Source organism: Catharus ustulatus, chromosome 5 (assembly GCF_009819885.2).
Source record: "Catharus ustulatus isolate bCatUst1 chromosome 5, bCatUst1.pri.v2, whole genome shotgun sequence".
Classification (NCBI taxonomy): Eukaryota; Metazoa; Chordata; class Aves; order Passeriformes; family Turdidae; genus Catharus; species Catharus ustulatus.
This window is the reverse complement of record NC_046225.1, coordinates 71,127,940-71,154,376: the sequence shown is the minus strand read 5'-3', so window position 1 is coordinate 71,154,376 and position 26,437 is coordinate 71,127,940. Positions and strand designations below refer to the sequence as shown.

General features: G+C 45.3%; 2 protein-coding genes across 2 annotated transcripts; one reads left to right on the top strand and one right to left on the bottom strand.

Annotated features, from left to right (window-relative positions):
* Window positions 1-1,801: 1,801 nt before the first annotated feature.
* Window positions 1,802-5,127, bottom strand: MRPL35 (mitochondrial ribosomal protein L35). Its single transcript, XM_033060876.2, has 4 exons — window positions 4,994-5,127; window positions 3,622-4,002; window positions 2,369-2,513; window positions 1,802-2,152 (listed from the first exon to the last, which is right to left on the bottom strand). Exons 1-4 carry the CDS (start codon window positions 5,125-5,127, stop codon window positions 1,964-1,966), a joined length of 849 nt encoding a protein of 282 aa, XP_032916767.1. The 3' UTR covers window positions 1,802-1,963.
* IMMT (inner membrane mitochondrial protein) lies at window positions 5,043-26,290 on the top strand. The gene is made up of 15 exons (XM_033059893.2): window positions 5,043-5,170; window positions 9,896-9,972; window positions 11,275-11,464; window positions 12,808-12,928; window positions 15,035-15,118; window positions 16,156-16,248; window positions 16,759-16,895; window positions 17,889-17,992; window positions 19,890-20,025; window positions 20,988-21,117; window positions 22,540-22,554; window positions 23,550-23,773; window positions 24,375-24,506; window positions 24,885-25,014; window positions 25,336-26,290. The coding sequence occupies exons 1-15, from the start codon at window positions 5,126-5,128 to the stop codon at window positions 25,941-25,943; spliced, it is 2,226 nt and encodes a 741-aa protein (XP_032915784.1). The 5' UTR covers window positions 5,043-5,125; the 3' UTR covers window positions 25,944-26,290.
* The last annotated feature ends 147 nt before the right edge of the window (window positions 26,291-26,437 follow it).

Here is a 26,437-nt window from a genome sequence, read left to right as displayed (position 1 = left end):
CAGCTCAAGGCTCCAGTGAAATGTGCATTACTTTAAGCACGTAAAATTGAGGCTGAGGGGAAGGGAACTGCAGCTGGAGATGGTCTGTGGTAAACAGGCCTGTGAATTACCCCCCCAATTTACCATAAACTCATGCAGTCATGAACAAATAAGCCTGGAGCAGCCCAGTGCAGCCCTCTGTGCCTCCTCTCCTGCCATAAGGGTCAGCATCAGTGCAGCTCCTGTGGTCACCAACTGCTGAATCAGGATCCCATCAAAACAAGACAGACTTCACATGTGTCCCTGTCACCCTGCAATGAATCAACCTAAAAACCTTGTGGAAGTGCAAACCCAGCACAGAAGGAAAGAGAATCTGGCAATTTATTCCTGCTAGGAGGGAGAAAGCTGCTTGGAGAAAGACAATGCTCCTCCTGTAAACAACCTGCTGCCTCCAGCTGCTAGCGAGTCCTCGTGTCGTGATGAACCCTTGTGCTCCTCACCCACAGTCTCCCTTTTGCTGTTAGTTTCAGGTACCTGTTTTGCATCCAGCACATTTGAACTAGCAGAGAACACGTTGGGATTTGCGTTTAGACAAACTATTTAAGGCTCATAATTGTGCACTCGGTGTGATTTCTTTCCTGTGATGGGTAGAAAAGGTGTGTGATACAATGGTACACTTGGATGCCTCACAAGGATGGCCATTACAACAGTATTCCAAAGGTTGATGTTTTGCTGGTTTTGTTATACTGCTTGATATACATCTTGAATAAAGTCTTAATCTTTTCTTTATTAAAAAACAGAAACAGAAACAAAACCAAACATCTTTAGTCTGTTCAATGTATCTGGCAGGCCAGAATAATCACTTTGATTGCTGTATTATTTTTATCTGAATTCTGGCTGACTGTATATAGATGTATTCACTAAGTGCTGCATGTTCTTCAGAACTTTCTGTATCATGAACTGGAAAAAGAACAAAATACAGCTACTGAACACTCTGAGTAACTAGTGAATTCATTGCCATGCTACAGCCTTGTACAGCAAACCACTTCTGCTACACAGGCAGCTCTGGGGCTGACAACCAGGGGCTGTCTGCTCAAAAATGGGATATCAGGAAATGCTTTAAAGCACTGCTTTCATAAACTTTCTGGAGTATCAGCTTTGTAGAGAAAACATCTGATCCAACCCTTAGCAAAACCATGGTCTAGTTGATCTCACTGCAAACACACCTCATGATAAACCCTTGGGTTTGTTCCATTTGTGTGTGACCAGGAATGTGCAGTGTGAGGTGTTAGTTAGGCTTAAAGGAAAAATAAACAAAAAATCACTCTGACTTGTCTACTTGAGGTTGTTATGCAGGACACCAAGAATAGAATCTTCTACTCAAACACCAAGAGAGGACACAACATGTGAGTCCTGTAATGAAAGCTGGTGGCCAATACATTTTAAAATCAGTTATAAAACCAGCATGTAGCTATGAAATTCTGGTTTGGGGATTTTTCCCCCTATGCTTTCTAGCATGGACACAAGCAACTGTGTGTTATTGTAACAGGAAACAATGCTGCGATGGACCCTGCTCTCCTTTTAACTCTTCCCCAGAAGACCTCATTCCGTGAGCCATCTGTAAGTGTGGATACACAAAATAGATTCTGGGGTTATTTAAACATCTTTATTGAAAAAATAATATTAAGTATGTTGAATTATTCACTTTTAGTGCTGTTTAATATATTCCTCCATGTTAGACAATTACAGGAAACTACCAGACATCAGAATGTGTAAGCAACCAGCCTGACCTCTGCTAAGTAAAACAAACTGCAGATGAAGATACTCTTGAATATTCCTTTATTTTGGGCATTAGTTCCCATAATTCTGCTCAGATGATATGCACATGTTTATTTTAAAAAAGTACAGGCATTGCAGATTTATGTTCCAAAATCCAGACCATGCCACACAACCCCCTTTCCTAGAGATTGCAAACCCAAGATTCCTACACACGAAGATTTGTGCGGTCGTGGTACTTCTGGTAGGGATCATCGGCGTACCAGTTCCTCCTCTTCCAGAAGGAAGTGGTCATTTTATCCAGGAGCTTACACTGTGTCCTCGTGCACAACACAAACTCCCTCAAACGCTTCCTCTTGGCAGCTGACTTCTTCCACAGCTTCTTCTTATAACCAGACTATCAGGAGAAAACACACACAGAAAACCCTGCTTTTAGTCACTGCAAATACACAAACACAGTCCCACTGCTCAGCAAACCTGGATAAATATCCCACTTTCAGGAAAATGGGAGTCTCTCTACAGAGTTTTTGAACTTCCACACCAGGCACTGCCTTCCAAGGGAAGGAAAACAATTACACTTTACCCTGACTTTTTTTATCCAAAAAAATCTCACCTTTCTCCTAACCCAGAGGCCGTTGTGCAGCCGGAGGAACCTTTTCACCACAGATTTCACACTTTTCCTCTTTCCTTTCCGTAAGCTGCAGTAGGTGAGGGTCCTTGCTGGCTGCTGGAGTAAACTTGGAAGTAGAGGTGTGACACTAAAAAAAAACCAGACCAACACCAAAACAGGGAGGAAAACAGAACAGGAATGAAACAGCTTTTTCTAAAAGTAATAATTGCCTTTGTCACACACAGAGAGATCAGAAGGGCTGTGGCTTGTTTGAAGGATAACAAGGCTTCCTCTAATATTACAGCGCAGCACCTAATGGGTGTAGAATACAACAGCAGGGCTGGACTCTTGTCAAAATTCAGCTCAAAGTTATTCCACAGAGCACCTTTTTTTTTTTAATCTACTAAAAGTCTACTAAAGTCAAACACACACTCAGAAGCAAACATTTAGCTGATATTTGGATTCAGAAATCACTCTTAGAATTTTAATCACAGACTCAGAACAGTTTGGGTTGGAAGAGACCCCTGGAAATCAACACCTATCAGCAGCAAAACAAACAGCAGTGATTACAAGAAAACTAACAGTAAAATACAGCTGCAAGGAATATCCTAATTTACCTCCTGCTTCAAGCATGAATGGTGGGAGGCTTGCAGTGGTGGAACCACCATGCCTGTAGGGATGTAAAATCTGTGCAGGTGCGGCATTTGGGGGGGCATGGTTTAGTGCTGGCCTTAGCAGTGCTGGGTTAAGGGCTGGATGGGATGGTATTAGAGGTCTTTTCCAACCAATGATTCTAAAATATTCATATATATATATGGAGGAGTTTCAGCATATACACTACACATATTTTATATATTATATGATACTACATATTGTATTATTAAATATAACATAGGCTATATTAACAACTTAATATTAATGCATACGATGAAAAATTATATATGTTAGATATATATGTTATATACTGTGAATATACATAATTCATTCACAGTATATGATATGTAATGTATATGTAGTGGAATATAATAGATTTATGTATAAATATATTTTAAAATAATATAAATGTATTTCAATTTATTTACATTTATATGAAACAATACAATACATATAAAACATACAAGGTGTACAAATATAAATATATATAGTATATATATATATATATATATATATGTAAGATATATAGAGAGAAACTCCTCCATGTATATCTGAAACCCCTTTTAAGGCTTTTTGCAGGAAGGAGAAGCCGCGAACCACACCTGCTGAGCACCGAGGGGGTCCCTGCCCGGGGCCGGTTCTCGCCGAGCAGCCGCGGGGTCCAGAGCGGGGCCGGGGCCGGGGCCGGGGCCGGTCCGTGCCCGACGCACCGGGCGGAGGGGCCGCAGAGCGGGAGGGCGCGGGGGGCCCAGCGCCGCAGGATCCCTGGGGGGACACGGGAGAGCCTCAGCACAAACGTCCCAGCCACACAGCCCCAGCCCCGACACCGAAACCGCCCCGACACCGCCACGCCGCCCCGGTACCGATCCGCCCCGGTACCGACCCGCCAGGGCCCCGCGCGCCGCCGCCGCCGCCGCCATGGCCACGCTGCGCCGGGCGGGGCCGCGCCGGGGCCCGCCCACGGGGACTGCGGAGCACCGGGGCTGGGATCCGCACGACCCCAGGAACCCTCATGGTCCCAGGAACCCGCACGGCCTCGGGATCCCACACGGCTCCAGGAACCCTCACGGCCCCGGGAACCCCCATAGCCCCGGGTCCCCCACAGTCCCAGAGTCCTCCTCGTCCGCCCCGTCCTCGGAACCGGCTCGGTCCCGCTCCGTCCCCCTGCGCACTTGTCACCCTAAGTGACCGGGACACACCGAGCCTCCGCCCCAGGGGTTACTAAAGTCTCCTAAAGACCCCACCAAGTGGATTGAACTCATTGTTTGTGGACATTACTGGTGTATTCTGATTTTTTCTCTTCAGAAGTCTGGCCGGACTGGTTGAAGGATGAGATAATGGCTTCTGAGAGCTCTCAGCGAGAGGTTTATGAGAGAGCTGTGAAAAGTCACGCCTGTAAATTGTTGATAAATGCTCTAAAATGTGCTGTGTGACATTCAGACTGGGGGTCTGGAACATCTCTCTCCTGAAGAAGGGCTGAGGGGAGCTGGGGCTGTTCAGCCTCGGGACGAGACACCTGAGAGGTGCCCTGATCAATGTCCGTCAGTGTCTGAATTGATTTCTAAAGTGTCAGTGCTCGGAGCAGGGACCGGGCAGTGGGATAAGAGGAAATGGCAGAAGCTGATCCCAAGAAGTTTCCCCTGAACATGCGGAAGAAGTTTACAGCGCAGTGACCGAGCACCGGCGCGGATTGCCCAGCGAGGGTGCGGAGCCTCCTCACTGGAGACATTCCGGAGCTGTCTGGTTGCAATCCTGTGCCGTGTGCTCTGGGATGACCCTGTTCAAAAAGACAGGTTGCACCAGCAACCAACTGCGGTCCCTTCCAACCGGACGCATCCTGTGATTTTTATTTTCATTTTATTTTATTCTATTCCGATCCGGCCGTGCCCGAGCGCCACTCCGCGCACGCGTCCCCGCCCGCCGGCGTCGCGCGGGCCGTGCCCGCCCTGCCATTGGCCACGCGAGACCCGTCACGCGCGGCCGCCCCCTGGCGGGGCGGGAGCGCCGGCGCAGGCGCAGTGCCCGCTGAAGGGGGGGCGGAGGCGGCGCCGGCAGGACCCGCGCAAGGCGCCTTTCCGCGGGCCGCGCCGGCTGCCGCTCCGAGCCATGCTGCGGGCGTGCCGCCGAGCGGGGCTCGCCGCGGCCAAGCAGGTGAGAGTTCCCCGGGGGAGCCCCGCGACTCACCCCCGCTGTGGACAGCCCTGCGACCGGTGCGGCCGGGCAAGGCCTGTGGGGAGGGGGGAATCCCTGTGACCGCGACTCGGCGCGCGCTGAATGACTCCGCACGCGCGGGCCGCGATTGGCTGCCCAGCCTTTGACGGGCGGCCGCGAGCGCCAATGGAGGCAGGGGGCGGGTGCTGGTCTGTAGGACGTACTAGCAGTCCCAGCGTGCACCGCGGCAGGGCAGCGCGGGACGGAATTAGGCACGGCCGCAAGGCACGCCGGGACTCGTAGTCCTTAGTGGGATGGCGGGGCGCCGCGTTGCTTGTTGGGTGTTGTAGTCTCGCCCGCCATGGCCACGCTGGGCCCGCCACTGCGCTCCGCCGCGCCCGGCCCAGAACCCCGGACAGCACCGGGAACCGCGAGCGTGGCCTGGGGGTCGGCGGGAGCTCGGTGGGGCTCCGTACGACCCGCCGGCCCTGCGCCGGATGGGTGGCAGGCGCGCTCCCCAGCGGGGAAGGACGTGACCTTGCCTTCCCCGGCGCGGCCTCCCGCGCAGCCCCTCCGGAACCCGGTGGGTCCGGCCGCCCGAAGGGTCGGGACCGGAGTGTCGCGTGGGGACACGAGCGATGTCACCGCGCGTGTGCGAGGGGATCCTTCTGTCCGCACAGTGGGACACGAAGAGGACACAACACGGGTGCCGAGGGTAGAAGTGCCCATGGGACTCGTGCTGTGTGTCCTGGACCTTTGCTTCTCCTTATCAGCAGAGATAAGGATGACGATGCGCTGTGGAGCCTTTTAAAAGCAGTAGGCCAACTTTAGGAAGCCACAGGGATTTATAGGTGAGGGTGACTCCTTTACCAAGGCCCCAAATTGTATTTCAGCCCACTCATAAAAAATGGCCTGAGTAGATCACTTTTATATCCCCTATTCCATCCCAGTGTTCATTACCCTCTGTTCACACAGTTTAGCAAGGTGAAGCTGTATGTTCTTCCTGCTGAAGCTCCAGCCTTTCCCACTGCAGCAGCTGCATTTCCTCTGCAGCTCTGTAGGGCTGGAGAGTCCTTGGGTCACCTGATGCCCGCTGAAAAAAGGCTCTGGGTTTGCCTGGCTGTGGAAAGTTTCATCTGGAAGTTGAGAAGACAGAAAGCAGGCTTTGGCAGATGTTTATCACTTGAGGCTATTTGCATGTGCTTGGCCTTTAGCAGAATGGGTCTGGAATGACTGTACAGCTCCGGAACAGCCAGGGTGGTTCTTTGCAGCTGGAAGTTGGTCATCAGGCTATAAATATTTGGTGGGAGAGTCACAGAGTGGTTTGGATTGGAAAGGACCTTAAGATTTTCTCACTCCAAACCCCCTGCCTGGGCAGGGACACTTTCCACTATCCCAAGTTGCTCCAAGCCCTGTCCAGCCTGGACTTGGATACTTCCAGAGATGTGACATCCACAGTTTCTGTGTGCAGCCACCATACCACCCTCACAGGGGAGAATTTATCCCTGAGACCTGTGCAAACACAGAGATACCACAACACTCTCTGAAGTTTGTTATCTGTGCCAGAGAGGTCGTGGTGGAGACTGGGAAGACTTTATTCATTCTTTCCTACTGTGAGCTCTGTGCTTCCAGCATCACTAAATTTGTAACAAGTAAATTGAAGTGGCTTTGAGAGAAGGGGATCTTCATCACTTTCAGAAATATTTTCTGCTACATGTGCAGTGCTGCACAGAGAATTTTCTCTTACTTGAAGTATTTTTAAAGTTTTCTGTGAGAAGAAACAGGGCTTTTAGTAAAAGTGGGTGATATTTGGCAGAAGTCTTGAATGATGGGAAATCAGACTTTTGTGGTTAGATGTCCTTGTTGTACCGGATCTCTGTCTTAATGAAGAAAAACCTGTGAGTTTCTGGTTTGCCCTTTCTGTTTAAACACATGAATCCCGTGTTACAGAAATTCTGGATCAGGGTTCTGGTGCCTAAGGGAGGTTGAGCTGGAACTGAATGAGCAGAGGATGGTGTGTCCTGGCCATGGTTATTTGAAGTTACACATAAAGTATAAACCTGCAAGGCAAATTTAATTTGTTTAATGATGTTCTGCCATGCTGTTCTTGACCTGAGCACTGTGCCAGAATGAGCTCACACGGATATCCTTAAATGTCCTTAAATTGCTGGGGCTCATAATATTAACCAGAAGGTGTGATGTGCCCTGCAAAGTGATTCTTGTGGTGATTAAATAGTAGATAATAAATGTAAAATAATAAGCATTTAAGAAGTTGAGTAAAGTTAATGTCATGTAGAACTGCTGAAGGAGGAGGAAGAAATAGAAACAGCTGCCCTGCAGTGCCCTTGCTGTAGGCATCCTTGCAATGTCTATGCTGCATCATCCAAAGGATTTTCTGTGTTCTGCAGGACAGAAAGTGATTTATTTCTGCCTTTTGCAGGGCACAGCAAAGCACCTGTAATGTATTTCTCCAAAATTCTTTGAGGCATTATTTAATTACAGGGGTCTAAAAATTTACAAACTCCTGGAAATTATGCAAGGGCGAGATTAGAAACTACCTGCAAGTTTCTGAATTATGGTGGTATAGCAAATACAAGCAATATTATTATTACGGTGGCCAAAAGAAAGCAATGCTTCTTTAAAATTTGATTTTTGAAAAATCAGTGATTTTTGGAGGTATTGGTGTATCTGGATGTGGGGGAGGAAAAATTGAACCTGGGCCTCTGTTTATAGAATGTGGGTACTTACAGATTTTCGTTTGCTGGCCAGCTGTGGAAATTTGTTGCAGTGTCTTGAAAGATGGAGTAGGTGAGGGTTTGTTTTGGATTTAATTACTTAGGTGTGAGAGTCCCAAAGCCAGAGATGGAAGGCCTGTATTTTCATTCCTCTCATCTTGATGAAAAATAAACAGAAATGAGGATTTGGCTAATTCTAGAAGAGTCCAGCTTGGAAATGATTTCAAAAGATCATCTGGTCCACAGGGCATCTGGACTAAAATCAATAATCCCTCCAGAAAACTCCTCCTGGTGTATAAAGCAGAAATGCTGAGCTAAGAGAAGCAGGTTCTGTGCCTTGGTGGCTCCCTGAGCACAGCCTGATCCCGAGGGCAGGCGCTGATGTTTGCTGAAGGCGTAGAGCCAGATGGGTCCAGTGCTGTTTGCCATCAAAGGTGTGAGAAGGGGTTTTAGCCAGCAGGGACAGGGCTGAGCTGGCCCAGAGGGCAAGTCCAGCTCGAGCAAGGATGTGGGAGTGACAGTGGTGCAGGGTGGGATAACCTCCAGAAGGCCTGGCCAGGAGCTCAGGAGTGGTGGCTTATTTCCAGGGGAGCACTAGGCAAGAGAGCATAATCCCAAAGTGCTGCAAGAGAAATTCAGTCTGAACTGATGAACAGAAAATCAGAGTTTTTTCCTTTCTTGTTTTATTGGATTGAGCTGTATGCATAATGCTGGATTATTTTGCTGTTTCTGTGCTTCATGGTGTAACAAGGTCATGCTGAGAATCAGGAGCCCCTTCAAAAGTTGATTACAAAATGATTTGCAAGGCTTTTATTGATGAAATTCCCCTTGAAAGGACCGGTGAAGCCTCAGGAAGTGCTCCTGGGGTAGTCAAGTCAGTAAATCAAAAACATTACAGAATATATTTATTATTTTGTTGCCTTTCTATCCATCACTGTTCAGAAAACCAACCACAGAGCACAGTGAAAGTCTGAAGGTCTCAGGCAAGAAGAGTACGCTTCCTCTTGCTGTACATGTGCTCCTGCTACTAATGAGAAGTGTTTTGGCTGCCTTTGTGGAAAGAATGGGAATGCAGTGTTCCTGCCTTTTCCTGTCTGTGCTGTTGGACAGGGGTAGGACCTAAACCACAAGAGTTGTGCCACATGTTACTGCCATGTGCAAAAGGAAACAGAGAAACTTGTCTTCTGGGATTATGTTGTAGTGGACCATCTCCCATTTTTTTCTTTTTAAAGGGAAAATTTCCCTTTTGGGCAAAATACCTCAACTGTGGGAAGAGTTCTTTTTGTGCCTTGTACTTTGATTTCTCATGAGTCCTGTATTTCCCTGTTAGTAATTCCCATGTGGGGAAAAAACCTCTGAGGCCAACAGTGTGTTTTCTTCTGTAGGCTCAGAGTAGCTTAACCAGTCCTTCAGAGAAGATAAAAATCTTGGTAAGGTGGATTTTGCTAAGCAGAATGTAATAAAATATCACTCTTCATATACTAATTTAATTTATATTATAATCTGATGTCTGTCTGGAAAGTGTACATGTTATTAATTCTTTTAAAGAAGAGGTCTTGGTTTGGAAGCTCAAGGAGAATTGCTTGAGAATTAAAAATAGTTTTAAACATTTAAACAGCTGTTGTTGTGTTTTGCTCTGCTCACACTGAGCTGTTCTAGTGCATGAGATTGAAGTGCATCTGAAATGAACCCAGCTGTACTGCCCTGCACATAAATCAGCAAAATAATGCAGAAAGAAACGGGGGTAGAGGTTTATTCCTTCTCATTTTTCAAATTTTCAATTCATTTTTCAAAGAATTGAATGACTTCTTAAAAAGCCCTTCACCTGGAACTGCACCTGGGAAAGCTCTCCAAGTGTTTACAGAAGAGTCCAGTGTTGTAGTGCTGGTCACAGAGACACGTTGAGGTTGTGGCAGTGGAGCAAATCAGCCCAGTGCTGGTGTTGAGGGGGAAATTTTCAGTGTGCTCACTGTGACCTCTGTCCCTACAGAACAGTCGGTGTGTGAGAGCCTCACTCCGTCCATCGCGGCTGTACCGCGGATATGCCACCCACTCCGGAGAGTCCGGGTACGTAACGGGGCTTGGGGGGGGAGCTGGTCCTGGGGTGTTCACCAAGAGGGACTCTGCTCCTTGTGTCACACCAGAGCAGACTGCTGGCAGTGGGGAGTAACTCCTGTTCTCATGGGGTGTGTTCCTTGCTTGGTTCAGTCAGATTTAGGTGAAGAAAATGAAGATGATCAGTATTGATTGTGGAAGTTGTGGGCTGCCACCTTACCTTCAGTTAGTCACTAGCCAGTGTTGTATGGGGTGGATGTGATTTGTAGCAGGTTCTGGATTTGTTAACAGAGTGGTGGTCCCAGCTGTAAGCTGAAGCCTCACAAACTGATGTTTGCCATTTAATGTACAGTAATTTCATGATTATAGGCTGCACCATTTTGTCTAAAATTTTGGTCCGAACCCAAAGTGCGGCTTATAATCAGATGCGGCTTATATATGGACAAAGAATGAAAAGTTGCTGTTTTAGTTTGGAGGAAAGATGTCTGCTGAGAAAGGCAGGAACTTCTCTTTGAAATGAAGAATATAAACCCCCTCCCTCCAAATTATTGTAATTTTGAAATCAAGAGGCTTTCAGGCAAAAATATGGGAATTAGGAATAACAGTTCTTTTCTAGGGAAATTAAAATAGAAATACAGCACTACAAAGAAACAAACTGCAAACCCTGACACAGTCAGAGTACAACCTGACACCCGTCAGGCAGGGTGTTGGCAGCAGTCCCATTCCATGGTGGCTGCATCCTCCTGCAGTGACAGATGTGGCTCAGCTGGAGCAGTGCTCCTGTACAAGGTGCAGTTTCCCTCCGGAGCTCCAGTGGTGATGTGGAGAAATCCGGTTTTCCTCTGGAGTGCAGTGGAGAAAGGGGCTCCCTTAGTGTCCCAAAATCTCTGCTTTTATCTTGGTAAGAAATGTTGGGCTCTTCCCCCTGGCTGGAGCAACTTCCAATGGGATGCAGTAATTTTATCAGTCCCACAGTGGGACTCAATGGCCATGAGCAGAAAATGACTGGCTGGAGGAAGGATGGGTTGTGAAAAGATAAAGAACAATGCCCTGCCTGGTTTCAATGGATGGCCCATTAGCAGAATATCTCCCACAGAGATCAGGATCACTGCCCCCACCCTCAACAGATGGTGATAGAACAGATACCTTTTATCACACTCTGTATTGTAATGTGCGGCTTATAATCAGGTGTGGCTTATGTATGGACAAAGAATGAAAAGTTGCCGACACCCGGAGATGTGGCTTATAGTCAGTGAGGCTTATAATCGTGAAATTACTCTAATTTACATCCTTTCACTCTTCTTTCCTCCTCAGCGTTTCTGTGGGCAAAGTCATTGGTGCTGGTCTGCTGTTTGTGGGTGGAGGGATAGGTGGGACCGTCCTGTATGCCAGCTATGACAAACAGTTCCGGGAGAGCGTGGAGAAGGCCATTCCCTACTCTGACAAACTCTTTGAGATGGCACTTGGCCCTGCACCTTCTAGCACACCAATGCCAAAGAAACCAGTAAGTGTTTCCCATCCACCCCCACACATTCACTTCTCTGGTTTTTAAAGAGAGTGTCTGCACTTAGGTTTCAAATTGTGATTAATTTTGCTTTGTGCTAAGAATTAAAAAAGTTTAAGAATTATGAACTCAGTTTCTACTTGTTGCTGATAAAGTGAAGCTTGTATGTTTCCCATTACCATCTCATTATTGAGGTGTGTGGGTTGTAAAACTTATTTTTATTTACAGTAAAAAAATCTAATAGAATCCCAACTGAATAGCTGCTCTGCTTATACTCAGAAGTAAAATGGGGACAGAGAGAGGCAGGTGACAGGCTGGAATTTAGCTGCTTTACTAGAGGCTAAGTGCAGTTAGTGGTGTAGGAGAATTATAAAACTTACTCTAAATGAACTTATTTTAAAGAGGACTGAGAAGATTCTTGAGCAGGTAAAGATTTGGATGATGGAGAGCCAGGGATAAACATCATACTTCAAAATCTTTGTGGCATTACCCTGAAGAAAGGAAAGTCTGATACTGCCTTTGGCACAACTCTGGAAATTGAAACCTGGAAGTTTCTCTGCTCCTGCATGTGAAAGGAAACACTTCCCAGTAATCAAGAATACTGTAAATCTGCTCTGGCCGTGGTTATTTTTTTTGAGCTTTCAGAAGCCATTTGTCCTTCTCAGAAAACTCAAAATATTTTAAATTGAATTTTAAGAAAGCTGTTCTTAATGAGAGAGGAAATATCAGTCAACAAAATGTTCACTCTTCTCATTTATAGCTACATTTTGTGTGATCATCCAGGCTCTTGGTGCCTCCCAAGCACTAGGGGAATTTTACAAACCAGATTGATCAGCAGAGTTACCACCTCCCCAGTCATGGCTCTAACTCACATGGTTTTATTTTTACGTTGTGGCTTTCCACAATGGATATTAAAGGATTAATATCATAAAATCTCACAATACTCTGTGTTTGAGTGTTTATCAACCCCAACCAGCAGCATCTGAAACTTTCAAAAGGAAATTGGTGAAGCCAAACTTAGGGTTTCTGCATTCAGCACACTCAGAAGTGTTTGAAATATTTAGGACATGTAACTATTCGTTCTTTTATGCATAAGTTCATAAATATTTGTTTATAGTGAAAACCACCACAATTGTACCTGCATTTTTGAGGAGGTGAAAATTGTAAAAATTCCTCCTGAATTATAATCAAGTCAAGACATTAGATGGCTGTTTTCATTTTCACTTTGACGCTCAGATTTATGGTACAGACACCTGCATGTGGAAAAGTTCTGTTTCACTGGAATCGATGAAATCCAAGCTGCCTGAAGATCTGATTATATTTTTTATTTCTGACTTTTCAAGATACATCAAGGTCCACTGAAGATCTCATCTGTAGCAGAAGTAATGAAAGAGTCTAAACAGCCTGCTCCCAAATCCCACATAGTCAAACCAGAAGCTACTGCTCCTACAGAGGAAAAAGGAGGTAAATTTATAGAATGTCATATATAAAGGAAGCAAATCACCTAATGACCTTCTGTATCATATATGTTAGAGTAGATTAAAATTGTCCTTTGAATGGTTGAAGGTAAATGTTGTAATTTCTTAGCATTAAAGTTTTTTCTTTCCAAGTCATAATATTTGCCTAAAATGGCTTTAGCTTTTTTTTTCTTTCTGTATTTTTAAAGAATTTATTTAATTTAGAAGATACTTGGAATCTAAGATAAATAATTACTAACCTGCATAGTTTAGATGTGAGACTCAGCAGGAAGAGAACTTAAGGTGCTGGACTCTGGGGCTCTTGCAAGAACAAGACATTTAATTTTGGATAATTAGTGGGCTACAGAAAAGCCAGATCAAATGGAACTTGTTTACAGAGGAGCACTTGTGATGTCTTTTTACGTTTATTGCTGATGGCTCTGTGTATGTGTAACTAATATCTTGTTGCTGTTTATCCAGGAAATCATCTTCTTCTGGAAATAGTAACATCCATATCCAATTAATATTTTTCTACAGAGGGAAAAATTAAGTGTTGTATCCCTGTTATTGCATTATAACACTTAGCATGGAATGGTTGAGAAGGGAGCTTAAAAATCATCTCATTTCAGCCCCTTCCAAGGGCAAGGACACCTTCCTCTAGACCCAAAAGACCCACCCAATCTTGAGCACTTCCAGGGATGGGGCAGCCACAACTTCTTTGGGGAACCTGGTCCAGGGCCTCACCACCCTCACAATAAAGGATTTCTTCCTAACATCTAATCTGACCCTGCCCTCTGTCAGTGTGAAGCCCTTCTCCCTTGTCCTGTCACTCCATGCCCTTGTCAGAAGATCATCTCCATCTCTCATGAAACCCTTTGTTGGTAGTGGAATATATTAGGAGGCTTCCCTGGAATCTTCTCTCCAGGCTGAACACACCCAATTCTCCCAGCCTGTCTCCACAGCAAAGATTCTCCAGCCCTCTGAGCATGTTTGTGGCCTCCTCTGGACTTGCTCCAGGTCCTTGTCCTTATGTTGGGAACCCAGAGGTGGATGCAGCACTGCAGGTGGGGCCTCACCAGAGCAGAGCAGAGGGGCAGAATCACCTCCCTTGGCCTGCTGCCCACACTGCTGGGGATCCAGCCAGGACAAAGGTGGTTTCTGGACTACCTGTGCACATGACAAGGTCATGTTGAGCCTCTCATCCACTCCTGGGGGCTGTTCTTGATCCATTCTCCCTCCCCAGCCTGTGTTTGTGCTTGGGCTTGCCCTGACCCAGGTGCAGGATGTTGCACTTGGTCTTGTTGAACTTCCTGAGGCTCTGTACACAGTCCCACCTCTTGAGCCTGTCCAGGTCCCTGTGGGTGAACATCCATTCTCTCCAGTGTGTGACTGCATAGCTCAGCTGGGTGTCATCAGCAAACCTGTTGAGGGTGCATCAATCCCATTGCCCAGTCACTAACAAAGATGTTAAACAATCCTGGTCCCAGGAGTGACCTTGAGGAACACACTTATCACTGGTGTCCACTTGAACATTGAGCCGTTGTCCACAACTCTGAGTGCAACCATCCAGCCAACACCTTATCTGTGGAGTGCTTCATCCATCAGTTCCGTGTCTGTAGTTTAGAGATAAGGATGTCATGCAAGACAGTGGCAAATGCTTTCAGAAATCCAGGGAGATGATGTCACTTGCTCTTCCTTATTCAGCAATGCTGCCCACTCAGTGGAGGGCCTCATCTACTCTGTCATCCTGCTCAGGCAGGCTGTAGCAGAGCCCCAGTGTCATGTCACCTATCCCTGCCCTCCCTTTAATCCTGACCCATAAACTCTTGATTGGCTCCTCATCCATCCCCAGGCAGAGCTCCATGCACTCCAGCTGGCTCTTGACAGAGGGTGATTGCACTCCTTGTCAGACCTTTCTAGAGAACCTTCATCCTTCCACTCCAGTTGCAGGGTTCCCTTTTCCTGGGTCCCCTCTCCCAGCAGCTTCGGTTTAAGCCCTTCCTCACCAGCTCAGCAGGCCCCTGGCTGAAGATGCTGTGGCCCATCCTTCTGTGGCAGATGGAGCCCATCTCCCCAGCTGTACTAACTGGTGTGTTCTGCAACTGTTTAACAGCAGGCAAGGCTGCAGCACAGATCATCTCTGCAACAGGGGTAGCCATGTCGGTGCCAGCTCCGGGGATTGAACAGACTGAAGAAGGTGAAAAAAATCATGTGAATACAATGAAGAAAGCCCAAATGCTCTAGTTTCACGTGCATGCATTCTTGCTTCTGTGTTGGTATTTGTCAGTGTTGAGAGGTGTGTGTTTCTGTGCCTTGTGCAGAAAACTTCCATCGTCTGTTAATGGATTTTTAGCACAGTGAGAGCTGTGACTGATGCCTGGGACAGGTACAGGTGTGAGCACAAGAGCAAAGCTTGCCTTTGGGCTGAACTGAACTTGCACATTCCAGTTTGCCTCTGCTCTTGGTGGCTTTGTGATTCTGTTCAATAGGGACAGGTGAAGAAACCATGTTTATTGTTAAACTCAACAAGAGACACCAACCTCGAAATGATGGTCTCTTCCAGATGAGATTAGGTTATAGTAATTGTTTTAGTTATGAACACATTTCATAGAAAGCATGTTGGGGTAAGTACAGCTGCAGAGTAGCATCAGCATTATCCAGAGGCGACCTGATGTGTTTTATTACAGCTTGAGGCTGAGAGCTCTGGGCTCTCCACAGTTCAGATGCAACTTGCTGTTGATTTTGAGAGCATTAATTAGGTCAATTGTCACTCTTAAAGGCATTTAAAGTGGGTGTAGGCAAGGGAATAGAGTATGGTTGTGATCCACCATAGCCTTCTCACTCATCCTTTGTTCTTTTGGTTGGGCTCTGTAAGCATGCCAGGAGAATTGAAAAAAAGCACGAATGGAGATTCACTTGAAATTTAAACTTGGCTCTGTGTTTCTCATTTCTTGCTTTGCCTTTGGCTTCTGAGTCTTATGTAATTTTGTAACTAGACAGTGGAAAATCTCCAAATGCATGTCAGGTGTCCATTATCTTTTAAGTTGTGAGATTGGCCTTCGTAATTATGGATATAAAGATTCTTCAGTATGGCTTTGAGCAGGAGTCAGATCTACAAAGTGATACCAACTGTATAAATCAGTTTTGATAAAGTTACTTCCCTACAAGTAACCTCTGTACACTAATTTGGACTCTCCACTTAAGCAGTTTAACTCTTCTTTTACTTCTGAATAGGTAAACAACAGGATGCTCTAAAAGAACGGCCACCAGAACAAGTTGCAGCCCGGCTTGCCCAGCAAGACAAAGAGGAGCAAGAGAGGGTATCAGGTGAGTCCACACTGTCACTGTTACTGTGTGTGCTGCATGGGACAGAAATGTGGAATTGCATTGGCTTTATAGTCCTAGGCTCCTTACACACCTCTTGGCTGTTGTCCCTGTCAACACAGGCAGAGGTTGGCTGAGGGAATGGTGGTGAAGTTTCTTCTACCCACTCAGAAGTAACTGAGAATTCAAGAATAATGAACTTCAAGGTTCAAGGAAGACATTAAAATTTGTTTCCAGACCCATTAGAACAGGTGAACGTGGGATATACATGCACCCCCCTGCAAACCCATGGCAAAGGTCTTCCACTGGGTGGTGGTTTGCTGTAGGTACAGATTTGTACCTCCTACCCCTGCTCTAAATGAGGAGAGCATTTTGGTGACCTTTAATTCCCAAACTGACCAGCCCTCTTAGGTCATAGAAAGTAATATAAGAGATGTAGAGGCTGTAACATGTTATTTTACTAATTATAAAGTTCTTTTCTTTATTGTTTAATTGACTTAATTTTTTTTCCAGCCCTTGTAGCAGCTCTAGAAGGAGCCTTAAACACAACTGCTCGTGTAACACTTCAGGCTATCACTGCTCAGGAGTCAGCTGTGCAAGCAGTGAATGCCCATTCCCAAATACTGAAGGAAGCCATGGATGATACTGAGGTAAATTGGACAAGTGGGGAAAATTTTTTATTTTTCATTGTGTTTAGCAATATGTCAATCTCAATTAAAAAGAAACTTGAAATCTTTTTTGCAATGCCATATATGTATCACAGTTTTAACGTACCTTTGCACTTGTGAAATGTGGTATAGTCAAATAATACAGAGGTTTTGATTTTGAATTTTGTTGGTTTTTTCCCCCCAACACCGTTTTTTTTTTTTTGCAAGAAGAAAATTCAAGTTAAGACATGAATAGTCTTCACACTGTATTTTATTTAATTTTATTATAATTCCCAAGACTTTTTTTACCTAATTGAGATCATGCTGTCCACCCCAATAATGCCATTGAACTTTTTCCCTTTGCCAGCATCCTCTTAGTGAATTGTTTGTTTCTTGTCAGGAAATAGGAAGGGGATGTACAAGTTATAACATTTGTGGTGTGCTCCTGCTGGGGTTTGTGTGGGTCTGCCACTGCCCATTCAGTTCTGGAGCAGAGATAAAATTCAGTTGTTAATCAATTAGCAGGGACATGGGCAACCAACCAAGCATTCAAGACTTAATCTAGTAGTTAGTAAAATAACTGCCTTAAGAGATTGATTTTAGGCTTAATTACTAAGCCTAATTTAAGATCAACCAACGTTAAAGTATTATGGTACTTTAAGTATTAAGTTTAAAAGCAATTTTAAAGTATTAAAGTACTGTAATACATGAGGAAATTTCCCCACAATGCATTGTGCACCATACAGTGATCCTCATGTAAGCCCTTCCCTGTGGCTCAGGGAAAAAAGCCATTAAGAATGAAACAAAACCAAAACAAAATGTTGGAAGAAAAACATCATTTGTAAAGCTTCCAGCTGTGCTGTTGAAAAACAAAAGAATGGTGCTCAGTTTGAGGGAAATGTTCAGCGACATGTGAATCTCTGGAGGCTTCCACTCCATGGTAACTCTGTTGTTCAGTGATTGAAATGACCCTAATGAGGAATGTGTGCTTCCCAGGATGCTGGGAAGAAAAAATCCTCCCAGTGGCGCACGCTGGAGGAGGCACTGAAGGACCGGAGGAGAGCAGTGGATGAAGCTACTGACACCCTTCTGAGAGCCAAGTGAGTTGCTTGGTTTAAATCTTGGAGTAATGACTTACATTGCTCATGTAAGCACTGCTCAATGCTTGCATTGCTGGCAAACACCAGATGAGTTTCTAGAAAGTATGGAGTTAATACATGTTCATATTGAATAATCTGTTTGTGCCAAATCAAAAAATGCTTTAATGCTCACTAGCATGAGCATTTTAATTTGACATGTGCAAAGCTTGGGTGCCTGTACACAAAGTCCTCCCTGTACCAGAGAGTCTGAAACAGTCCTGTTCTTTTTAAGAACTTGTCCATCTCCTTAGTACTAATATAAAGTGCTGGTAAGTTCAAGTAAGATGAAGAAAAAAATAAATCCAAAGTCCTTTTAGTATTATTGTTGAATAATTTTGTTAATAATAAACCTAATGTAAGGACTTGGAGAAGAGACGGCTCTGGGGAGATCTTCAAGCACCCCAGCAGCAAAAGGGGCTACAAGAGAGTTGGGGAGGGACTTTTCACAAGGGCAGAACAAGGGGGAATGGCTTCAGCTGACAAAGGGCAGATTTAGATTGGATATTAGGAAGAAATTCTTCCCTGTTGGGGTGGTGAGTTTGCTCAGAGAGGCTGTGGCTGCCCCATCCCTGGAAATGTTCCAGGCCAGGTTGGATGGGGCTCTGAGTGACCTATTCCAGTGAAAGCTCTCCCTGTCCATGGCAAGGGGTGGAATGAGATGATCTTTAAAGTTCCTTCCAACCCAAGCTGTTTTCAGGATAACTCCATGACTGCACTCTGTATTGAGTCAGTTATATCACCAGCTTCTTTTAGTTGTAATGAAAAAATTAAATCTTGCAGCATCCTTTGACAGTTCCCTGTGTCCACAGAATTGCTTTTAAGCAATTAGATTTTTTTCTGAGCACATGCCTAAAAAAAACTTGAATTCTGAAGGGCAGCACTGTTATTAGTACCCAGGGGTCTGTATGACCTTTGTTGATGTTCCCTGAGTGTGGTCTGTGGGCACTGAAGGAGCAGAAATAAAATTACAAACAGTATCTCCAATATGCCCTTGTAATGAGGTTAGAAATAAATTTGGAAACCCTTTGATGCTGCTAAGGCTGAGAGGGTAACGTCATCCTTGAAGCTGCGTGGTTGCTATCACATTATAAACTTCCCTTATCTTTGATGCTGCTGTGCTGACTAAAATTAGTGGGAGGTGTAATTGAGGTTCCATTGTTAAAACACAGCTAATGCAAACCCCACATGCACCAGCTTTAATTCTCTATTGCTTTACTGGATATCTTTGCTTTTATTTATTTTCTTAATTTACTTATTTTAAAGCTTGTTCCTTATTCTAATGAGGTCATTGGAAACCTCCATTGGTTTGAATGGATTTGGAAAAGGAATATTTTTACACTTTTTCCTTGATTTCCAATTGTGCTAGAGGAAAGCATTTCTTTCCTAATTACAAAACCCCATAATCTATCTTTACAGAGCCCTATAAAATCTGTCCCATCCTCATTAATTTCCACCAGTCACCATGTCCAAAACACTTCTGCAAGCGTAAGCCATCTATATTAAAAATGTTTCCTTGCTGCTGTTACATGCTGGAAATGTCTGCTGTCTAATTCTAACCTAGTTCTACTAATACTAACTCTATTCAGTGAACTTCCATCTTCCCCTCCAGCTAAATCCTGAGTACTAATTGCAGTGTAAATAATTCTCATTTTACATGGAATAGCCACACTGACATCTTTAGATTTCAGGCTGTGGGAAAAAAGTCATCCTTAGTCAAAGCATCTTAGAATTTGTAGATAGGAAGCACCAGTAGAGCTACCCAATAGTTCTTCCTGTGAATACCAACAGCATAAAGTAAATTTTCTTTGGGGTGTTGATCCCTGCATGTGTTACATTTAGCAGCTGTTTCTCTTTTCAGAGAGGAGTTAGAGAACATGAAGGGTGTCATTGAAAGGGCCAAGAAGTCTCAGCTGGCAGGAGCCAAACCTCACATTGCTGCTGCAGAAGAAAATCTCCATCACATGATTGGGGACTTGGACAATGTGGTGAAAAAGGTAAAGCTTCCTCAGACTGTTTATAATTTCTGTAGAGAAGGGACTCTTTGGCAGCTTGTGCAGACCACCCATTCCCAAATTCTCTGCAGGGGGTGAGATACTTCATAGAATCACAGAATATGCTGAGTTGGAAGGGACACATCAGGATCATTGAGTCCAACTCCTGGTCCTGCACAGAACACCCTGAGTATCCCACCCTGTGCCTGAGAGTGTTGTCACTTGAGCTCAGACAGGCTCAGTGCTGTGACCACCTGCAGTGTATTGTGAATTGTAAACCCATCCTCCTGTAGCTGTACTCAGGCTGTGAGCTCGTTATATTGCCAGTAATCAGATATGGCAGAACCTTCATGAGAACTTGAACTCTGTCTTGAAAGAGTCTCTATGTGGTATGATATTGCTAGTCCTTTTTGTTGGCAACTTCTAATTCTTCCCGTTTGATTCCAAGGTAATTTACCACAAGGTTAGGGAGGAGTTCAACATGTGCTAATGGTTCAGAAGACTGGGAAAGAAATGTAAAGCTGAAGTTTGTCTCCCTTTGCAGGACAGGTGGTAATTCATCAGGCATTTGGAGTGAATATAGCCTGATAGTGGGAGCATCACTGAGGATGGCAGCAATCACAGGCATTGCTAGGCCTGTATGATGGCTGGGAGCAGAGGAAAGGAGCTGGAGATATTTTAAGATATAAACTGGATTCAAGATACTCTTGGTCCTGTCCAGGCTGCAGACTGGCTGTGTAGTTATAGTGGGCATGTGAGGCAAAATGGATTGGTGATAGTTCCAGCAAAAAATTATTGTGTAAGAGAGGTTTAATATCACTTTGTGCTCTCCCAAGTGAGTTTGCCTTGTTTGGGCTGAGGGTTGATATGTGCCAATATCCCAGGGCTTGGCTTTAAATTAACTGTGCCTTCAATTTCAATCCTTGCCTTGAAAAACAAATTAATCTCATCCTTGTTTGTTCCAGGTTCAGGCAGCACAATCTGAAGCCAAGATTGTGGCTCAGTACCACGAGCTGGTGGCTAAAGCCAGAGAGGAGTTCCAGCGGGAGCTCGACAGCATCACCCCCGACGTGAAGCCTGGCTGGAAGGGGATGAGTAAGTCTCCCACTGTGCTGTTACCTTGTGCTCCTTGCACTGTGGTTTGTAGGGCATGACCACTCAATGTCCAGCACCCCAGTTTTTAAATTTTCACAGTATTTGCTTGGTCTGAAGTGAAAATGATTTCACAACTAAATTAAATAATCTAAAGCAGGTGTTATGAAGAGAATTAGATCTATCTGTGCTGTATGGGAAGTATCACAAAATGTAGCTCTTGTGTGATAAATATCATATTGGTTGTATGAACATCCCTCCCTTGGTGTTTCAGGAAGGGAGCCACATCATTCAAGATTTTAATCAAATCTCTCTCAATCAGTAATCAAATATTTGGTTGACTCTGTGGTTAGAGGTATTGTAAAAAACCGTTGTTATAGGGTGATAAAGAACTCCTGAATTTTTCTACATCATCACTTAAACTGGGAGGTTTCATTGTTCTTACCCTGCCTGCCCCAGTACATTTTATTTCTAAACTAAACTGACACAGTAACACAGTTTGACATAAATGTACTAAGTGATCTCAGACTTTTCTAGCTGATGTGTTCAGAGGCAGCTGTTAAGGCTTTATTTCCAAGTTACAGATTTTTTATAGCCATTAAAAAAAAAATGTGGTGTCAGTATTGCCTTAATATTTTTCATGAAGTACACAATGCAGAATTCAACAGATTTTCTAAATGCTACTTTATGCTTTAGGAATGGGACCTTAGTCCACAAAATAATTTTCCTGGCTAAATGAATACACCAGACCTTTGGAATGGTCAGTTCTCATTTAAAAAACAGCCAACCCCACACCCAGTATATGTGGTGAAAACATTTTAAATTAACAAATTGTTTGTGCAGTTTGCTTTTGGGGTGTTAGTAGTTCTGAAGAAAAAAACTTGTTTAGGCTCCTTGGGGATGGAGCTTCCTTTCCTTGCACAGGACAGAATCTTGGGTTTTGTGATCACTGCCCTTCTGTGGGAGGAAAGGGAAGCTCCTGGTAGCTTCCAGGTGCCCCATTTCTTATTGGTGTCCCTGCTGAAGCACATGGGACAGACTTGGGGTCCCTGACTCTCACTGCCAGTGGGGAATTTGTTTCTTGGCCAACTGCTTCTGTTTGTAAGAACCTAGAAATCTCAGACTAAAATTTCCAGTGTCTTGTTGCACTTTCCTACTTCAGACTTCTGTTCCTTGCTTTGGCTGAAGTCAAGTGTCCATCTGTGGGTTTCCAAGGGTGATTTTAGTGGTTGGGGTGTCTTGGGCTACATCTTGCCTGTAATACAGAGACTTTTATACTCCACATACTGTTCTTCCTGAATTCCTAAAGACTTGGTCTCATGTTTAAGTCGCTGTAGATAAGCTCTTTGTTTTCTGTTTTACTTTTGCCTGACTGCCTTGCTGTAGTGAATGTGCACTAACTTTTCCAACTTCTTTCTGTTGCAGAGATAACTGACTTAGGTGAGTTACTGTCACTTGTTCTGATCCCTTGAAAGTTTTCTTTTTTGTTGATTTTTATGTTTGTGTGGGACATGGCTTTAAGTTACAGCTATCAACAAAGGGTGAAATGTGGCATTCCTAGAACATTTCAGGCTCAGGTATGCCTTGGGATCCTTTCCAGTCATTTTGCACATTTGGCTTAAACGACAAACTGATCTTTTTGTAACACTGTTAATCCAACAGCTGAGCTTGGTGCTGCTGGTCAGCTTTCCCACTGGACAATGAGCACCACTGCTCCAAGTCCTCCTGTGCCAGTCCTTTGTCCAGCACTGAACAGCAAGGTGACTGAAGGACTGTGAAATCTTGCTTGCTTTAGACCCTGCAGGAATGCTTTCCCAGGTAGTCCCAGCTTTCCATACAGATGGTTTAGGTGGCAGCCAGTGCAAAATGAGCTACAGCATTTTATAAAGCTCTTCTCAGGTCACCAAGTGCTGCAGGGCTAGCTTGGGTCCTCTCCCAGGTACAATGTGGTTGTGAATTGTGCTGCCCTCTGAGTAGCAAAACCTGAAAGGCACAACCTGGGGTAAGGAATCTGATTAGGAGCAATTGATCTGGAGGACTGTTGAATAGAAAATGTAATTGTCTGTCCCTCACAGTGACATTCCCTGCTGCTCTGTGTGCTGGCAGAGGGGAAAATATGTGATGGTTTAAAAACCAAGAAATATGACAGAGCTGTTGACAGTCTCTGAGTGTGACATGGCTGTGGAAGTGTAGATTACAGCTGGGAATAATCCAGAAGAAACCAAGATAATTTCTCTCCTGGAATGGAAATACAGTTCAGAAAGTGGTCTTGGGTGGGCAATAGCACAAGTCAAGGGCTTGAAGTGCTCAGAGACCTTTCCTAGAGCAAGCTCACTGTCAATAACCCCTTGGAGTGCTTGGGTGGGAGGCAGGGGGGCTCTGCAGTATTTCCCTGTGGTTTCCATTCCTTCCCTCACACCCTGTGTTTCCTTTAGCTGGGCAGTTGTCCACGGATGACCTGAACTCCCTGATCGCGCACGCCCACCGGCGCATCGACCAGCTGAACAAGGAGCTGGCGGAGCAGCGCGTCCGCGAGCAGCAGCACATCGAGTCTGCCCTGGAGAAGCACAAACTTGAAGATAACAAAGTATTTGAGGCAGCTGTGGCCAAAGCGCTGGAGCGTCACAAAAATGAGATTGAACTAGAACAGGAGAAGAAGGTAAAGTGGCCTAAAGCACCTGGTTAATGGGAAGGATTTTGTGAAGTTAGTTGCCTCCTGTTGCAGATAGGATTACTGGTTCAAAATAAATCCTGGAATGATTTGGGTTAGAAGGGATCTTCAAGATCACCTTGTTCCAACCTCCTGTCATGGGCAGGGACACCTTCCACTAGGCCAGGTTCCTCCAAGCCCCACCCAGTGTGATCTTGGGAAGGGGTTGGAGCAGCCACTGCTTCTCTGTGCAGCCTGTGCCAGTGCCTCACCGCCCTCACTGTGAAGAATTTCAGTGTTGGGTCTGACCTTGTGTGGCCATTATAGGACTATGTATGGAAAAGGAAAAGTCTCTTTGGTTTGGAAGCTCATTTATAAACCAGCTTCCAAAAGTGCCTACTGAGTAACCAGCAGTTACTCACATGGTGAACCATGAATCTATTCCTTAGCATCTTTAGGAAAAGGCTCAGCTGTAAAACTGGACCTCAGCAGGTCTCTGAGATGAAAGCCAGGCTCTGACATGTACTCTCAGTAGTCAGTGGTGTGACACTGTGGGTGTGTGACAAGCAGCTGAGCAGCAGTGCTGCGTTAACCCCTCGTGTGTGTCCAGATGGAAGAGGTGCGAGAGGTGATGGAGGGCGAAATGCGGACCCAGCTCCGGCGCCAGGCTGCTGCCCACACCGAGCACCTCCGAGACGTCCTGAAGATCCAGGAGCAGGATCTAAAGGTGGAATTTGAGCAGGTAAGGGAGAGGAGTCCTCAAGGGAATTAAAGGGATATTTAAACCCTTGCAAAGCACACGTTTCAAATGACAAGAGTCTTGAACCATTTCCAGGGGATGGAAATGGGGGCTGGGGAGAGAAGCAAGCTTATCTTGAGGTGATACAGAGTGCCTCACTGTGTAGTTTTTCTTCAGACTGGTCTGAAAAGCTTTTGCTGTAGGTGACAAATTTTTGACACGAGTGCAGTAACTGTTAAATTCACCCCAATAAGTTTTCTTACTGGTATATTGTATTTACTGTATGCATTTTTCCTAACAGGTTTATAGAAATGTGTATTAAAAATAAGGTAAATATTATTAACCAGCCCTTTCTGTTACTTACATTGCACTCTGTTTCAGAACCTGTCGGAGAAGCTCAGTGAACAGGAGATGCAGTTCAGACGCCTTTCTCAGGAACAGCTTGACAACTTCACCTTGGACATAAACACCGCCTATGCCAGGCTGAAGGGAATTGAGCAAGCAGTTGAGAGTGAGCACTGAATTCCTCTTTTTTAAGTACTAAAACTGTGTTCCCCCAAGGCCCTTGCCCAAACTTGGGTGTCTAAACCGAGGCTTAGGCATGTAGCTCACACACTGCTGGCACTTAGCAAATCCTGCATGAGCAAGTGCAAGGTGGTTCTTCAAAAAGTTGTCTCCTTCTGGCTCTGAACTGTGGGACAGCCTTGCTTTAGAGCACGTGCTGAGGGGGTGGCTGCTCTGGAAAGCAGAGGGTGGAGAGAGATGGCTGTTGCTACTTGTTCTCAAAGCCACGTGTGCCCAACTGAGAGCCCCTTCTTGGCATCCCTTGCAGGTCACGCAGTAGCAGAAGAGGAGGCCAGGAAGGCCCATCAGCTGTGGCTTTCCGTGGAAGCGCTCAAATTCTGCATGAGATCGGGCACGGGGGACAGTCCCACGGAGCCCCTGGGGAGCGCGGTCAGGGCCATCAAGGCCAGCTGCGCCGACAACGCCTTCACGGAAGCCTTAACAGCGGCTCTGCCGCAGGAGTCCCTGACGCGGGGCGTGTACAGCGAGGAGGCCCTCAGAGCGCGCTTCTACACAGTCCAAAAACTGGCAAAACGAGTGGCCATGATCGACGAGACCAGGAACAGCCTGTACCAATACTTCCTGTCCTACCTGCAGTCGCTGCTGGTCTTCCATCCCCAGCAGCTGAAGCCACCGGCCGAGCTCAGCACCGACGACCTCGACACGTTTAAGTTACTGTCTTACGCCTCCTACTGCATCGAGCACGGAGACCTGGAGCTGGCGGCCAAATTTGTCAACCAGCTGCGAGGAGAGCCCAGGAGGGTGGCACACGACTGGCTCACGGAGGCGCGCATGACCCTAGAAACTAAACAGATCGTGGATATCTTGACAGCATACGCCAGTGCTGTGGGGTTGGGAACAACTCAAGTGCAGTGAGCTAGGATCGGAGCTTTGGAGGCAGTTCAGCTGTTCTGTGCCAGAGAGCAATCCCATGATCTCCTGAGGGTTCAAACAGAGCTGTTGGCAGGGGCTGGAAGTGTAAATCAAAGCACGGGTACCGTCTTGTTTCCTTGCACTGTATTTAATTTCACCACCTGTTGTATTTTTATTGGTTTTGAGATGTCATGACAACCAACTTCAGGAAGCTTCCCTACAATTTGTGTAAGAATTAATGTTTCCCCATCTTACCAAGTGGGCTTGTGATCCAACCAAAATAATGTTTGTAACCTGCCATTAATCATTTGCCACTTTGTCAGCTGAATAAAACAAGACTTTCAACCACTCGCTCCTGCTGTTCAAGTCTCCTGTTTAAACTTCAATCACACCTGAGCAGTACAAAGCTCAGTCTTTTTCCAGGACCTGAAGAGTTAAAACTCTAATTTACTTCTTTCAAGGAGCAAGACAGCAAGAATTCACTGATGTGATTTATT